Here is a 16,932-nt window from a genome sequence, read left to right on the forward strand (position 1 = left end):
CTGTCTCCGAGGTGGGAGGGAAGATCTGAGCAGCACCAGGACAGGGCCACACGTCCTGTCTGGCCTTGAGGAAAGCTTCATGAGATGGATGACAGTGATTCGGGTTTGGAAGGACAGCAAGGCCATCGAGCTGGGAGCTGACGGTTTACCCTTCAAGACCCAATTATCTAAGGAGATGATGTGCTGACTATGTTTGTGAAAAGATGTGCCATTCACTCTGAAACATAATTATAACATAGCTGTAACTTGAAAGATGTGATTCAGTTTTGAATTTCTGCTATTTAAAACCTGGTGATGGATAAAATATCATCTCTGAGTTATAAGGATGCGCCTGGCACCTATCATTAATTTCCTAGCACCATTCCGAACAAAAGACCGAACAAGAGGCTCTTACTGAGTTTTAAAACATTTGCTATGTGGAATGTGCCACAGTAGCATGGAAGCAGGAGGGAGGCGGGCCAGACTGTAAAAAGAAACAGAAAGGCCACAGAGAGGTAGGTGGCTCTCTTGCCTGGGGGTTGTAACTGCGAGAGCTGCGAACTCAGACCCCTTGCTCTGAGCTGGGTTTGTGACTAGGAGGAATAAAAGTGAGGCCTGGAGGGGAGAGGTTCCGCTTTGCCCCAGCAAGGCAGGAAACACTCATGGAGGTGGCGGGAGCACTTGAGCCAGGGCTGACCAGAAGTCCAGGACTCAGTTGCCACCGTTGTGGGTGCTGTGCCTGCCTACACCGCCCATGGGGATACTCTGACTTCTGATCGCTTTATGGGGTGCACGGGCTTGTTCCCTGGTGGTCTTAGGAGAGCGTTGTGACACAGCAAACGTGGGCCAGAGAACAAGTGAAAAATGTCATCAAATGTCAAGCCAATGGGATGGAGGCACCTAGGCATTTCCCAAATGCCATTGATGGTGTGCACAGATTCAGAATTATTTCAATCAGGACATGAAAGAGAGAGAGAGAGCAGCAAAGGAAGGAAGCCAGGAGAGAGGGAGGCAGCCAGAGCTAACAATCAAGAAAACAAAGTCTAGATGCTGAAGTCTAATTGGGAATCCGCCACAGCTTTGGAATCATCAGTTAGCGCTTGTGCTAATCACTTCCAGACTGAGTGTCTGTGCCCCTCGGTGCTTCCATGTGAAATTCATTACTCGAGAGAACTAATTTTAGCTGTTCAAAGTTCTGCTGTTTTTCCTAACACAACATCCCTAGCTGTTGGAAGCTCTCCTCCCTCGTCCCCTTTCTCACCATCCGTCTCACTGTTGGCACCCTCAGCTGAGTTGGAAGGGGTTTTGTCCCATCTTCTTTCAGATGTGTTTCCCCCTACATGGGGAGGCTTTATATGCTGTGCTAATCTCGCACTCCCCGGACACTGGGTGAATGCAAGAGTCAAAAAGTCTTCGGCTTGGGAGCCTCCCTTGCACCTCACAAGGGGTTAAGCACAGCACTGTGAAGCTATCCACAGCCTCTGCAGCACAAGTTCGAGCCCTTGCCGGCTAGGGAGCTACCCACATGGCACAGCAGACCTCTCCTGACTCGCCCGCTGCTCCCCTCAGCAGTGTATTTCAGTCAATCTGCCTGTTCTGTTCCCCACTCTGTCTCTGGTGAATCCTCTCACCCCCCACACCTCTGTCCTGTACCCCAGTTCTTGTATGAATAAATAAATAAATCTTTTTTTTAAAAATTCAGCTGGAAGTGGGATTGTGGACAACACAACAGCTTTGGGCAATGTTTTGTCTAGTTCAGCTCTTTACTGTAGCAGAATTTTTTCTAACTCTGGATTATGCTTCCCATGGGTTGGACTGTGGATTGCTTGCTTCTCATGCTTGGGATGTATTTTCTTCCTCTCCATTCCCAATCTTCAGCTCCAGTTGTACATATACTTTCTCAGGAATGTGCTTCCTCTTCTCCTATATTCCTTTCCTTTCTCCCCTAGATCTTTCCCTCATCTGCTTATTCATTCTTAACTCTCAGGAAATTACCCAGATCTCAGGAGATGATATGGGACAGTTGGCCATCACATTTTCATCAATGACTCTTTCTGTAGTCAGCCTGCACGTGGTTTTAATATGTGAACCATTCCCAGTTTCTCCAGCCTTACCTCCTCCAAGTTTGTAAGGAGAAAGCTCTGAAGTGCACATAATCAAATATATGACCCCCAAGATAATTACATTACATTTTGATAATGATTCTGGTCTTACTGGTCATTCTATAAAATTCAGAATAATATATGGAAACTTGTTTTGTCCATGAAGCCAACCTTATAATCTAGTATAAGAGATTTATCAACTTAAAAGAATTTGCTTTTATTTTTATTTTTACATATCTGTCATAGTATTCAGATTAAGACCAATAAAACGCAGGTTCCTTAGTATAGTCCCATCATTCAGTATCTACTTGCTGAGTGCCCACCAAGCACCATGCAAGAAAGGCAATTGGCAGCTACCCACAGTTATTTCAGACAAGACAGACTAGTTCTGAAGGAGGGTGTAGGGTAAAGAAAATATCAGGCTTTTCTGCCCTTCCGCCATCAGGATAGATGATGGATCCTTGTCCTGAATGCATGCCTGATGGCGGGCACCTGGAATAGGGTGTGGGCATAGGTAGATGGGATTCACCTGGGCTAAGACTGTGCTTTTAAGGCGGCGTCACGGGGACGCCAGCGGCAGCAGCAGAAGCCGAAGCCGAAGCCGAAAGAGAAGCCGAGAAGCAGCAGAACGAACTCCAGAGAGCCCAGATAGAGTGAAGACTTGCTGGGGGCTGGGAGGCCTGCCAGCCTCCCAGCCCCCAGCCAGCACCCCTGCCTGCCATATGCCTGGTGAACCCCAATAAAAAACCTGCAAAACCACTGAGGACTCTGACTCCTCCTTTACCCGGTCTGCATGGGATCAGAAAACCTGCACTGTGGCCAGTCCTGCCTTTACAGAGGGATGCCCATACTTGATTAACTTTTTGAGTGTTTTTCAGAGACTCATTGGGCCTAAGTTGTTGGCCTTATGTGGCTCATCTAGTTTGCAGTAAACATAGAACTTTGTTGTTTCAATCATTTTTATGGTACACTAATTACATAAAATATTCATTCTTAAATATGCCTTTGAGTAAATATTTTCAGAAAGGCCTGAACCCTTCCTAGAATGGAGGACTTCCTGGCTCAATGCTTGGAGATATTGGTGCACAAAGATCAGAATTTAAAAGCAGATCTCTAGCACATTCCGTTCTCCTATTCTTAACACAGAACACAAAATAATGAGCAGACACAGCATCTTTCTCCCTTCCTTAGAAGTTTACATCAGGATGTATGCTCATTAATGGATGATTCTGAGACTGCACAAAAATGTAAGAACATAATGCTTCATTTTCATATTAAAAAAAACACAAGGATTTTTTAAAAATATTTATGTATATAAGAACTGGGGTACAGGCCAGAGGTGTGGGGGGTGAGAGGATTCACCAGAGACAGAGTGGAGAACAGAACAGGCAGATTGACTGAAATACACTGCTGAGGGAAGCAGCAGGTGAGACAGGAGAGGTCTGCTACAGCATGTGGGTAGCTCCCTGGCCAGTAATTGAACTCGTGCTGCAGTGGCTGCGGATAGTTTCATAGTTTTCATCTTAATGCCTTGCACCACCTGTTTTCACATTTAGCGTGTAGGACTTTGGACTGAGTGCTTTGGGGCTTCGCTCCTTCTCTCTGCCTCTCTTACTATTCTTTCTGATGGTGAACAACTGTATCCCCACTTTAGATATTTCAGTTGAAGGAACCAGCAAAGGACTCAGTGGAATTGGTGGGATGGAAAAGGAAAGAAATGTGTAAGGATGAGGACATTGGTATTTAATGACTAGCATGTGACAGGCACCTTCATATGTTATATCTAACATCTATCCATCCAGCCATGTGTATGTTTTATATATCGTCTACATTACAATACAGTATATATTATCTCTCTATAAGGTGAGCATTATTAGCCCCATTTCACAAAAGAAACTGAGGTTCAGGGAGGCTATATAATTTCCCCAAGGTCACTTAACCAGTCCTTGTTGAAGACAAGATTTGAATCCAGGTCTCTCTTTCTCAACCCAGGCTGAGGAGGCCACACTTCATAACCTCTCAGAAAGCAAATTTGGAGTCCTCTTCAAGGAATAACAACAAACCCTTCCTTGAAAAATACTTTTTTGTCTTCTCCCTCACAGCCCTTCCTTCCCATTAGACGAAAACGACAAATTCTGGGTTGCCATTTTCTGATATGTATTCAGTTATGACAGTGGACTCTAACAGTCAGATACTTCTTATATGACATTGAAAATATGTTTTAGCACTTGAGCACTTTTCAGAGCACTTTTAGAAAATTCACTTATGTATAGCACATGACTTCCCAGTGATTCTGGGGCACTGAGGTATGGCAGCCCCACACAGCTCCACAGGTCTCTACAGGGGGGATACCCTTTGCCTGCCCTTTGGCACTGCATGGAAGCAAAGCACCAAACAAAGGCTATTGGACGTGATCATATTGGAATTTGGTTCAATATGAACTCAGGCTCATTTTTCTCCAGTCCTTCTCTCTCACAGACAGGCCGTAATGGTCCTGGCCATTCTCCAATCTGTCTTTCAGGAAGGCAGGCTGGGTAGAAAACTAGGTATTGATTTTCTAACTGCAAGGACTCCAAACTGTTCTTTATTTCCTTGTCAGATCTTTCTACCCTTGCTTCTGGCTGTTTCCAAACAACAACAAAAAAAAATATGAAAAGAAGACAGCCTCACTTCAGAGGCAGTTTAGGAAGAGAATGTATATGTATTTCCCCCATCTATGGTACAATAACTGGCTGCACTGCCTAAAGTCTCTGGAGTTGGGTAGAGTTAAAATTCTGTTCTTCCCCTTACGTATGAACAAGTGGCATTTCCTTCTGCCTTTTCTTTTTTTTTTTTTTTTTTTTTTTATTAAATTTTATTTTTATATTCCCCCATACAATTGCAAACGCCCCATTCTGACCCCAATCCTTCCCCTCCCGCCCCCCCACCCCCAAAAAGTGTCTCTGGTTCATAGTTTTTTTGTTGATTTTGATTTTCACTTTCTTATATTCATTTTCCTGGTCCCTTATTTAAGTTTTCTAGATTCCTGCTATGAGTGAGACCATCCGGTATTTTTCTTTTTCTTTTTGGCTTATTTCGCTGAGCATGATCCCTTCCAGTGCCATCCATGTTGCTGCAAATTGCATGTGTTTATCTTTTTTGAATGCTGAGTAATATTCCATGGTATATATGTACCACATCTTCTTGATCCAGTCATCTATTTTTGGGCATTTGGGTTGTTTCCAAAGCTTAGCTATTGTAAACAGTGCTGCTATAAACATAGGAGTGCAGGTGCTCTTTGGAATTGATGTTTCTGTGTCCTTTGGGTAAATACCTAGGAGTGGAATTGCTGGATCATATGGAAGCTCTATGTTTAGTAGGTCCAGAAATCTCCACACAGCTCTCCATAGTGGTTGGACCAGTTTGCACTCCCACCAACAGTGCACAAGAGTTCCTTTTCTCCACATCCTCGCCAACATTTGTTGTTGCTAGTTTTTTTAATATGTGCCATTCTCACTGGTGTGAGATGGTATCTCATGGTAGTTTTGATTTGCATTTCCCTGATTACAAGTGATGTTGAACATTTTTTCATATGTCTGTTGGCCATTTGCATTTCCTCTTCAGAGAAGTTTCTTTTTAGCTCTTCTGCCCATTTTTTGACTGGATTATTTTCTTTGTTGTTGCTGACTCTCATCAGCTCTTTGCAGATTTTTGTGATCAGTCCTTTATCATTAGTGTTGGGTGCAAAAATGTTCTCCCAGTTGGTGGGGTTTCTCTTTGTTTTTGTTATTGTCTCTTTTGCTGTGCAGAAGCTCTTTAATTTGATGTAGTCCCAGCTGTTTATCTTTCTCTTCACTATCACTGCTTTGGGTGATGTGTCTGTAAAGATGTCTTTGATGTGCAAATCCCGTAGTGTTTCGCCTATATTTCCTTCTATGTATTTTATGGTTTCAGGTCTTATGTCTAGTTCTTTAATCCATTTTGAGTTGATTTTTGTGTATGGTGTGAGGTAGTGGTCAAGCTTCATTCTTTTGCATGTAGCGACCCAGTTTTCCCAGCACCATTTATTGAACAAACTTTCTTTGCTCCAATGCATAGTCTTTGCTCCTTTGTCAAAGATTAGTTGACCATAGATCTGTGGGTTTATTTCTGGATTTTCTATTCGATTCCATTGGTCTGTATGTCTGTTCTTGTTCCAATACCATGCAGTTTTGATGATTATGGCTTTGTAGTATAGTTTGAAGTCTGGGAGTGTGATGCCTCCATTTCCTTCTTTTTTTTTCAGTAGAGCTTTGGCTATTCGGGGTTTTGGTGATTCCATATGAATTTCATCAATAATTGTTCTATTTCTTTGAAGAATGCCATTGAGATTTTGATTGGAATAGCATTGAATCTGTATATTGCTTTTGGTAGGATGGCCATTTTAATAATGTTTATTCTTCCAATCCATGAGCAGGGGATGTCTTTCCATTTCTTTGTGTCTTCTTCTATTTCTTTTAACAGTGTTTTATAGTTTTCTTTGTATAGGTCCTTTACCTCTTTTGTTAGATTTATTCCCAAATATTGATTTTTTTTGTTTCGATAATAAAAGGGGTGGTTTTTTTGATTTCTTCTTCTTCAGATTTATTGTTTGTGTATAGGAAGGCTACTGACTTTTGCGTGTTGATTTTGTATCCTGCCACTTTACTGAATTGATTGATGAGTTGAATTAGTTTTTCTGTGGAGATTTTGGGGTTCTCTATGTATATTATCATATCATCTGCAAATAGTGATAGTTTGACTTCTTCTTTTCCTATTTGGATTCCTTGGATGTCTTTCTCTTGTCTTATTGCTCTGGCTAGGACTTCCAGTATTATATTGAAAAGCAGTGGTGAGAGTGGACATCCTTGTCTTGTTCCAGATCTTAATGGAATTGCTTTCAGCTTTTCACCATTGAGAATGATACTGGCTGTTGGCTTGTCATAGATGGCCTTTATGATGTTGAGGTATGTTCCTTGTATCCCAAGAATTTCAAGGGCTTTTATCATGAATGGGTGTTGCACTTTGTCGAAAGCTTTCTCAGCATCTATTGATATTATCATATGGTTTTTATATTTCTTTTTGTTGATGTGTTGGATAACGTTGATTGATTTTCGGATTTAAACCATCCTTGTGCCCCTGGAATGAATCCAACTTGGTCGTGGTGAATTATCTTATGGATACATTGTTGGATTCTGATAGCTAAAATTTTATTGAGGATTTTTGCATCAGTGTTCATTAGGGAGATTGGCCTATAGTTTTCCTTTTTTGTGTTGTCCTTATTCGGTTTTGGTATTAGTGTAATATTGGCTTCATAGAACGTGTTTGGTATTGTCCCTTCCTTCTCAATTTTTTGGAAGAGTTTGTGAAGGATAGGCACTAATTCGTCTCTGAATGTTTGGTAGAATTCATTTGTAAATCCATCAGGTCCTGGGCTTTTGTTTTTGGGAGGTTTTTAATTACCATTTCAATTTCGCTGCTTGTAATTGGTCTGTTTAGGTGTTCTATTTCTTCTTTATCTAGCTTTGGGTGATTGTAGAGTTGTAGGAATTTGTCCATCTCCTCTAGATTGTTGAACTTGTTTCCATATAACTGTTCATAGTAGTTACTGATTATTCTTTGATTTCTGCTGTGTCCGTTGTGATTTCTCCTCTTTCATTTATGATTCTGTGTATTGTGTGCTTTCTCCCTTTTTTCCTTTGTGAGCCTGGCTAGGGGTTTGTCTATTTTATTTATTTTTTCAAAGAACCAGCTCTTGGTTTCATTGATCTTTTGGATTGTTTTTTTAGTTTCAATTTCATTTATTTCTGCTTTGGTTTTTATTATTTCTTTTCTTCTACTGGTTCTGGGTTTTTTGTTGTTCTTTTTCTAGATCTTTGAGCTTCGAGATTAGGTTGTTTCTTTGAGTTCTTTCTTGTTTTTTTGATGTGAGCTTCTATGCTATATATTTTCCTCTTATTACTGCTTTTGCTGCATCCCATACATTTAGGATATTGGTGTCCTCCTTGTCATTCAATTCAAAGAATTTTTTAATTTCTTCTTTGATCTCTTCGTTAGTCCAGTGGTCTTCCAGTAGTGTGGCTTTTAATCTCCATGAGGTAGGATAGTTCCTTGCCTTCTTTTTATGATTTATTTCTAGTTTGATGCCTTCGTGGTCAGAAAAGATGGTTGGTATGATTTCAATCTTGGTGTATCTGTTGATGTTTGTCTTGTGCCCCAGTATGTGATCGATCCTGGAGAATGATCCGTGTGCGCTTGAGAAAAATGTGTACTCCGTTTTTTTTGGGTTTAGTGTTCTATAGATGTCTGTTAAGCCCAAATGCTCTAGGTCCTTATTTAGAGCTTTAGTTTCTTTACTTATTTTTTGTCTTGTTGATCTATCCATTGTTGATAGTGGGTGTTGAAGTCTCCCACTACATATGTGTTTTCTCTGATGTCTGTTTTCAGAGAGGACAACAGTTGTCTGATATATTTTGGTGCTCTTTCGTTTGGTGAGTATATGTTAATGAGTGTTATTTCTTCTTGAAGTATTGTCCCCTTAATCATAATGTAGTGACCATTGGGGTCTCTTTTTATTTTTTTGAGTTTGAAGTCTGTTTTATCTGATATAAGTATAGCTGTTCCTGCTTTCTTTTTTGGCCCATTTGCTTGTAGGATTGTTTTCCATCCTTTGACTTTGAGCCTATTTTTATCTTTTGTAGCTAAATGTGTTTCCTGGAGACAGCAAAAGGTTGGGTTTTGTTTCTTAATCCAGGCTGCAACTCTGTGTCTTTATTGAAGAGTTTAGTCCATTTACATTTAGAGTAATATTGATATGTTAGCATCTGTATTTGCCATTATGTTTGTCTTTCCTTTGATTTATTTATTTATTCTTTTAATAACTTTTTTTTTTTTTGGTCTTCTTTCGTTGTTATTCGTCCCTCTGAGGTTCTGGCTTTAGGATTCCTTGTAGTATTTTTTGGAGTGGGGGTTTAGTCGCAATGAAATTCCGGAGTTTCTCTTTGTCTGGGAAGGTCCATATTCTTTCTTCATGGAGGAAAGAGAGCTTTGCGGGATAGAGTATTCTTGGTTGGCATCTTTTCTTGGAGTCTGTTGACTATGTCCCTCCACTCTCTCCTTGCCGTAGTGTTTCTTCAGAGAAGTCTGATGTCAGCCTGATTGGTTTTCCTTTGAATGTTATCTGTTTCTTCCCTCTTGTCAGCTTCATTATTTTTTCCTTGTCCTGGATTCTTGGGAGCTTTACTATTATGTGTCTTGCTGTGTTTTTTCCTTTCGTCGTGGAAGTTTGGTGTTCTTCTTGCTTCTTGTATATCAATTTTCAGCTCCTTCTTCTCATTTGGGAAGTTCTCTTCAATTATATCCATGAATATTTTCTCTGTTCCTACATCTCTCTCCTCTCCTTCTGGAATTCCTATAACTCTTTTTTTTTTTTTTTTTTTTTTTTTTTTTTCTCATTTCTTTTTTTTTTTTTTTTTTTTTAATAAATTTTATTGTTATATTCCCCATACAATTGCAGCCCCCCATTCTGACCCCAATCCCTCCCCTCCCACCCCCGCCCCCTAAAAGTGTCTCTGGTTCATAGTTTTTTGTTGATTTTGATTTTCACTTTCTTATAGTTATTCATTTTCCTGGTCCCTTATTTAAGTTTTCTAGATTCCTGCTATGAGTGAGACCATCCGGTATTTTTCTTTTTCTTTTTGGCTTATTTCGCTGAGCATGATCCCTTCCAGCGCCATCCATGTTGCTGCAAATTGCATGTGTTTATCTTTTTTGAATGCTGAGTAATATTCCATGGTATATATGTACCACATCTTCTTGATCCAGTCATCTACTTTTGGGCATTTGGGTTGTTTCCAAAGCTTAGCTATTGTAAACAGTGCTGCTATAAACATAGGGGTGCAGGTGTTCTTTGGAATTGATGTTTCTGTGTCCTTTGGGTAAATACCTAGGAGTGGAATTGCTGGATCATATGGAAGCTCTATGTTTAGTAGGTCCAGAAATCTCCATACAGCTTTCCACAGTGGTTGGACCAGTTTGCACTCCCACCAACAGTGCAGAAGAGTTCCTTTTTCTCCACACCCTCGCCAACATTTGTTGTTGCTAGTTTTTTTAATATGTGCCATTCTCACTGGTGTAAGATGGTATCTCATGGTAGTTTTGATTTGCATTTCCCTGATGACAAGTGATGTTGAACATTTTTTCATATGCCTGTTGGCCATTTGCATTTCCTCTTCAGAGAAGTTTCTTTTAAGCTCTTCTGCCCATTTTTTGACTGGATTATTTTCTTTGTTGTTGTTGAGTCTCATCAGCTCTTAATTCCTATAACTCTTATATTTCCTTTCCTCATGGAGTCAGATAGTTCCCGAAGTCTTTCTTCATTCTTTTTCCTTCGTACTTCTCTTTCCTTTTCTGTTTTGGTTCTTTTTATTTCTGTGTCTTCAAGATTACTTATTCGTTCTTCCATTTCATCTATTCTGCTTTCATTGCTTTTCCCAGAGTTCTTTAGTTCCTCCATTAATTCTTTGATCTCCTGCATTTCTCTTACTTCCCTCTTTAGGGACTCAATTTCCTTCTTCTGATCTATCACTTTTTTAATCATGGCAATTTTAAATTCTCTTTCTGGAAGGCTCAGAAGTTCTTCCAAGTTGCTGTCGTTGCAATCTGGGGAGTGGTTTTCTTTTTGTGGTGTGCTTCTTTCCTGAGGAGTTTTTAGGTTGCGTGTGGTTCTTCTACTCCCTACTGTCTGTTTTCTAATTTGTCGTATGCGTTGGGACACTGTGTTGCTCGGACTGACTGACATCTTGGGTGAACTTCTCCGCTCCCCTCTGGCTCTTCCAGGAGCCATCTCTGTCTTCTGGGGGAGCTTTCTGCTGGTTTTAGGCAGTTTTTACTGAAGAAATGTCCCTGTTCTCAAATGGCGAAGCGGGATGCAGTCCCTGCGCCTCCGGTTTCAGGCACACTCTTCTGCGCACCCGGTCTGCCCCGGACGTGGGTGCCTGCTCCCTCTGTGGGCTCAGACTGCTGGTCGGAAGGGGCCTGGCGTGGAATAACTTCCCGGCTGGCCACTGGGTCCTCCAGAAACCTTCTGCCCTTTTCAAGCAGACTTAAGAAATGTCCTGTTTTATAGGGTGTTAGTGACTTTTTTTTTTTCCTGGTCGCTAGGTGGCGCCAGAGATCTCTCCTATTGTCCTTGGGGGGCTGTTTTTCGCCTCCCCCCACCCCGTGGGACAGAGAACAGAGCGGGAATGGTAGGGTACACCTCAACAGCTTTGGGGTGCTGTGTCTGCCTTGTGCCCCACCGTCGTGGAGAACCCACGCCCCGAATTTTCGTGCCCCGGGTCTCAGTTCAAAGCCCTCAGGTCCAGGACGCGGGCTGTAGCCCAGTTCAGTGGCGCGGGAATGGCGCCTTTTGCACCCGGCTCCAGTGCCTGGGCGCCTGGTTCCTGCTTACTCAGGGAGGGACCTTCACCTCAGTGAGGACCTCCGTGCGTCTCCCCGCAAGCCTAGGTCGTCTCCCCGCAAGCCTAGGTCGCAGGCGCGGGGACCTGGGCAGCCGCGATCCCGGTCTGCACTTGCTTTTCAAGCGCGCCAGGCGCGCCGCGTTTCCCGCGCAGGCTTACCGGCAGCCCGGGCTGTGTGCGCGTCTCCCGGGGTCTTTGTTCTTCTCTAATGGCGCCCGGAGCCGTTCGCTCACCGCCGCGGCGGATCCTGCAGGGTTCGCCTCAGCTCCCGTTCACGGGGTGTGGTGGCTGCAATAGTTCCTTTCCGCTCACAGTCCCGCTTGCTGCGTCGTTTGTTCTTGTTGGTTGTTTTGGTTTGTTGTTTCCTCCTCTCTGCCGGTCGGAGAGTGCCGCCTCTGTGGGCGGGGAGGGAGCAGGGTTCTGCGCTTCCCTCCCTTCTAGTCCTCTTTTATGGCCAGTTTCTTCTTCGGGCAGTTCGCTGGCGTCACCCGTTTATCTTCCGTGTCCCAGTTCTCACTGGGACCTGCCGCTTTTCCTCCCTATTCACTTTTTTAATGGGAGATCTTACTCGCAGCGTCTCCTCGCCGCCATGTTGCTCCGCCCCCTTCCTCCTTCTGCCTTTTCTCATCTGGAAATGGACACTGGAAATGCTTACTTCAAAAATAGACAATAGGGGCCTCCCCGGTGGTGCAGCGGTTGAGCGCTGGGCTGCGAAGCTGCCCGCACCTCTGTAGCACTGGTTCGATTCCAGCCACCGGCATGGGTCCCACATGGCGTGCAGACCTCTACTGTTGAGCCCGCTGCTCTCCTCAGCAGTGTACTTCATCAGTCCGTTCTGTCTCTGGTGAATTCTTTCACCAGACTGTACCCATTGCTTGTATAAATAAAAAATAAATAAATAATAAAATAAATAAATAAATAATAGACAACAAATGAGACAATATGTGTAAGTTGCTTGGCCCAGTGCCCAGAACACAGTAAATGGAGAGTGGTTCAAAGGGGCACATGGAAGGTATGGGGACACCTGCTTCTTGGGGCAGTGAGTTTTAACTGAGAGAACACAGCAAAGCTCTTGGTGGAATTCTTGACCCCAAGTAAATGCTAATCCAGGCTAAACTAGAATCTAGTAGCACCTTCGCAGAAGTATGTCCCAGGCATATAAGATGGCTGACGAAATAGCTATCTTATGGCTGGGAGGTGGAAGAGTTCTCCATGCCTGGGCAAGTGTGTTGCCTGTATTGGGTGTAAACATCAGGCACTGTGTTGCCAAGTTTATTTTTTTTTTACATTTATTTATGCTTACAAGAGCTGGGGTACAGGCCAGAGATGCAGGGGGTGAGAGGATTCACCAGAGACAGAGTGGGGAACAGAACAGGCAGATTGAGTGAAATACACTGCTGAGGGGAGCAGCGGGCGAGACAGGAGAGGTCTGCTTCGCCATGTGGGTTTCTCCCTGGCCAGCCGGGCATCCAACTCATTGTGCTCCAGAGGCTGCGGACTGTTTCATAGTGCAGTGCTTAACCCTTTGCATCACCAGGGAGGCCAAGTTTAGTTGTCATTCTAAACCATAAACTTTTCAGCCTAAAACAATTGGGAATGGCTTTATTTAAGGTAAAATATGCATACACAGGAATTACAAGTGCAAGGAGGCAAGTCCAAGACCAGGGAAGCCACATCTGTAGAGGAAGATAAAGAGCACAAAGCTGTTATTTTTCTGTTTGGATCCTCCGCACAAATCCACTGATGAAATAGCATGGCCAGGGAGATAGATCTCTGTGAGATTTCTAAATCTGAGGAAGATTTTATCACTTCTGTTTATTCTTTTACAACCCTTGTTTTCAAATCACTCCTTTCTTCCATTCTTAGTACAACCTCATAAACACAGCATTCTGTACACAGAAGAGCTAAAACCAGAAGAAATTGGGATTTACATTCAGAAAATTGGCACAAGAAGAATACATTGTCCTTGCAATTTTCTTAAAGATTTTTTCCCTTGAGAAGAAAGCCAAACTGTAAAATAAAACACTCAGTTGTTAATAAACAAAAACCTCACATATCTAAAATTTAGTCATTTTCCAAGAAGAACTAACATTTTGCTCTGTCTGCTTTTCCTAATATGCACATTTCATCTAGTCCAAATCCTCATTATGGGAAACATTTACATATCCATCTCCCAGCTCCAGGCCTTCCCCAGGCAGTGAAATATGTGCTTAGTGGTTTCAAGAATACTGGCTCTCTTTCATTTTGCCAAAAGCAGCATATCTTTAAAAATGAAGTTTTCTAGACACTTAGAGATGATTTCAAATCTTATCATCCACAGAATGTTTCAGAGCCTTAAAAAATGTCATCTGTCATTCCCCCATGCAGCATGGCTGGTGACATCACGGGTGGCTGCAGGAGCAGCTGAGAGTGCCAACCTGAGGCTGTTTTGAACCTTTATTTAATTCTTATTTGTTCACAGCCTGATCTTTTGAAGACCTGGAATCTGTTGATCCCTGTTCGTTGGTTCTCATTAAGCTGGTCTCCAGGCTATCTCTGTGTTTTGAGCAAAGTTGGGCTATGTGGGAAGGCCTAGGGCTTCCTTGAAGCAGCAGAGCCCCTTGTGGCCGCCACTTCTGGATTGTCAGAACCAGAACTGAATTCTTCACCATCCAGCTTTGCACCTGGCCTTACAGAATCCAGCCCTGTCTTCTACCCCATTGGTCACTCACACACACAGCAGTGACCCCACCCTTTCCTGAGTGTCCAGGCCCAGCAGGGCTCTGTACCTGTTCCATGTGGGCCTCAAGCATGTGTTAGGGCTCTCCCCAGGTCTCTTGGCCAGCCAAATAAGTTGGGTGAGGAATTCCTACAGCCACAGCAGCTTAAAGCCTCAATAATTATTAGGGGTTTTCTAGCCTGACCTCCTCATGTTTAGATAAGGAAATGTGTGCCCAGAAAATGCAGTGATGGTCTACTAATGGGGAAAAAGTTCCATTGGAACTGAGAGCAGCCTTGAGTGAGACTTCATGAGTTTGTGGAACAAGCTGAATTGGGGTATTTGATGAACATTCTCTCCTGAAATGTTTGTCAGATGACTGTAGGAACCCCCAGAACTATGTGTTACTGCACCAGCAACCTAATTTCATTTTTTTAAAATCAACTTTCATTGGTTCAGTGGGAGAATGGAATGTCAGTATTACAATATTGCGATATTATAATTCATACCAACTTCTGCTTATACTTACTGCCCATTAATAAGCAAAACCTTAATTGGGCATTTCCAAATGTCCCATTTGGGCAGGGTAGAGCGATCATGTGCAGTTTAGGGGAACCTGTGGCAGCTTGATGCTCAAGCTTGTAAAATTTCCTTTTTTCTCTTTGTTTAATAAATTAAGTGAGCTTGTAAGGACACTAAAATATTACATATATTTTGTTTGGATTAGGGACAGTATTGCAGACCATAAGATCAATAGTGTGTACACTGCAGAAGGCTGTCTGGTAGGTTTTTAGGGTGAATAATGTACATGAATTAAAGTGGACTTAAATACATATATTTCACCTTTTATTTTCACCTGAGCTAACCCTTTTTTTTCTGTTTACTATATCAGTTTTATTTCCATGCCACCAATGCTCGCAGAATGGGAGTTCATTTCTCTGTTGACATGGCACTTACACTATACACAGTGCTGGTTTCCTCAGCTTGAGGGAAAGTGGCTCTTCCTTCTGGGGGCCAAAGCACCAGGCTGACTGTAAAGTCTTTTCAGAGCTTCTACCATCTTGTCTTCCAGGCTCTGTGGCTACCCTCCTTTTTATGATGAAAATGACTCCAAGCTCTTTGAACAGATCCTCAAAGCAGAATATGAGTTCGACTCCCCCTACTGGGATGACATCTCTGACTCTGGTAAGTGGTTCAACTCACTGGGGGTGGCCCCAGAGAATGTTACATGCAGGCCACCTGACTCTGACAGACCAGGAGACTCAGAGTAGGCCTGAAGCATCAGAGGAAGCTTCCTGAGGTGTATACTTGGCTTGATTACAAAGTAGAAGACAGGTGAAGGACATCTGGAGGTGGAGACTCACCCCACCACTTCTCCTAACCATGCCCTGAGGTGGGTGTTCCCCACATGTAGGAGAGAAACTGTATCCGCTAGCACTTGCTGAGCACCTACTATGAGCTGTACACTTTAAACTCTTCATGTGAGCTAACTCCCAGTTCTCAGGACAGCCTACCAGATGGGTGTTACTGTTATCCCCTCTTGAAAGATGAGGAAACTGAGGCTCAGAAAGTGAAATAACTTGACCAAAGTCACACAGCTACTGAGTGGCAAAGCTGGGATTTGAACCTAAGTTCTCACTACAGAGCCTCGGCTGCTCTGCCACACTCAATCATTCCCAGAGACACTCACCATCTCTTCCTCAGAGATGAAGATCGAAACCAAGGCCTGTGTAAACTAAGAACCTCTGAGCCTCTGTTTCCTCACTGCTAAGATGGCACTAATATTCCTTCCAACCACGGAGGTTGGTGTGAGGGTCACATGAAATAATGACTAGATAGCGTTCTGTACTCACAGGTGGGTGATTCAAATATTGTGTTTTATTATTTTATTTATCCTAATTCCGCCTAACTAGAAACACCTTACTTTCCCTCTCAGTCTTCTAAAACCTGGGATAAGCCTCCACGATTTGTAGGAAATGACCTCTAGAAGGTTTTACTTTGACCTAGGAAGGATGCAGCCTCACCCAGAAGCCCAGCCTCCTGGCCAGGGACCTGCCAGCCCCTCTGATGCTGAGATTTCCATTTGGGCACGGGGCTGTCATCTTTCAGATCTGTGACCCAACCCTCAGGTCCTCAGTGCCCTGCTTCTGGTCATTCTCGTGCTGGGCCTCCAGACAAACTCCACCTTCCCACTGGGGGATGTCTCCTCACATGTGACTCCTGTTCTTTATTTGTGAGAGGCTGCCTGATGTGGGGCTGCTTGAGGGCTATGTATTCACTGCCCCTTGCCCAGGAGCTGGTGAGCTTGGTTAGATGCTCAGGAGAGTTTGTTGAATTGGGACATCAGCAAAACAGCTCTTTGAGGCATCGGTGAGATGAATGAGGGGCCTGTTTATCTCTTCTTTGAACCAAAAGTATCACTAACTGCCAGACAGAAGGAGCTTCAGGCTGGGAGGACAGGGTCCCAACCTGGTTTACTTGCCATTTCATTCATGCGTCACCACTGGAAGTCCCACGCTTTGGTTCTCCTTGACCCCAGATGTTGGTGCCACCTGCCCTTTGTGTGGTGCCCCGGCTACCCTGGGGTCTGTGGACACCTGGTCTCATGTCATACCAGATACTCTCAAAAACCCTCTGGTATTGCATTGTCACATCTCAAACCACACACTGACTCCATCCCTTGTGCTTTCTTTTT

At 43.2% G+C, this 16,932-nt stretch overlaps 1 protein-coding gene across 3 annotated transcripts in view; it reads left to right on the forward strand.

Moving 5' to 3' along the window:
• The window catches only part of CAMK1D (calcium/calmodulin dependent protein kinase ID), a 363,622-nt gene that overhangs the window by 335,602 nt on the left and 11,088 nt on the right, over positions 1 to 16,932 (forward strand). For all 3 annotated transcript variants that reach the window (XM_054695091.1, XM_037510613.2, XM_054695092.1), the window contains exon 7: positions 15,310 to 15,422. In XM_054695091.1, the coding sequence (XP_054551066.1) occupies positions 15,310 to 15,422 (113 nt within the window). The remainder of the gene's footprint in view (positions 1 to 15,309; positions 15,423 to 16,932) is intronic.

This window comes from Talpa occidentalis, unplaced genomic scaffold (assembly GCF_014898055.3).
Source record: "Talpa occidentalis isolate TD23 unplaced genomic scaffold, MPIMG_talOcc4v2.1 talOcc4.14, whole genome shotgun sequence".
Taxonomy (NCBI): Eukaryota; Metazoa; Chordata; class Mammalia; order Eulipotyphla; family Talpidae; genus Talpa; species Talpa occidentalis.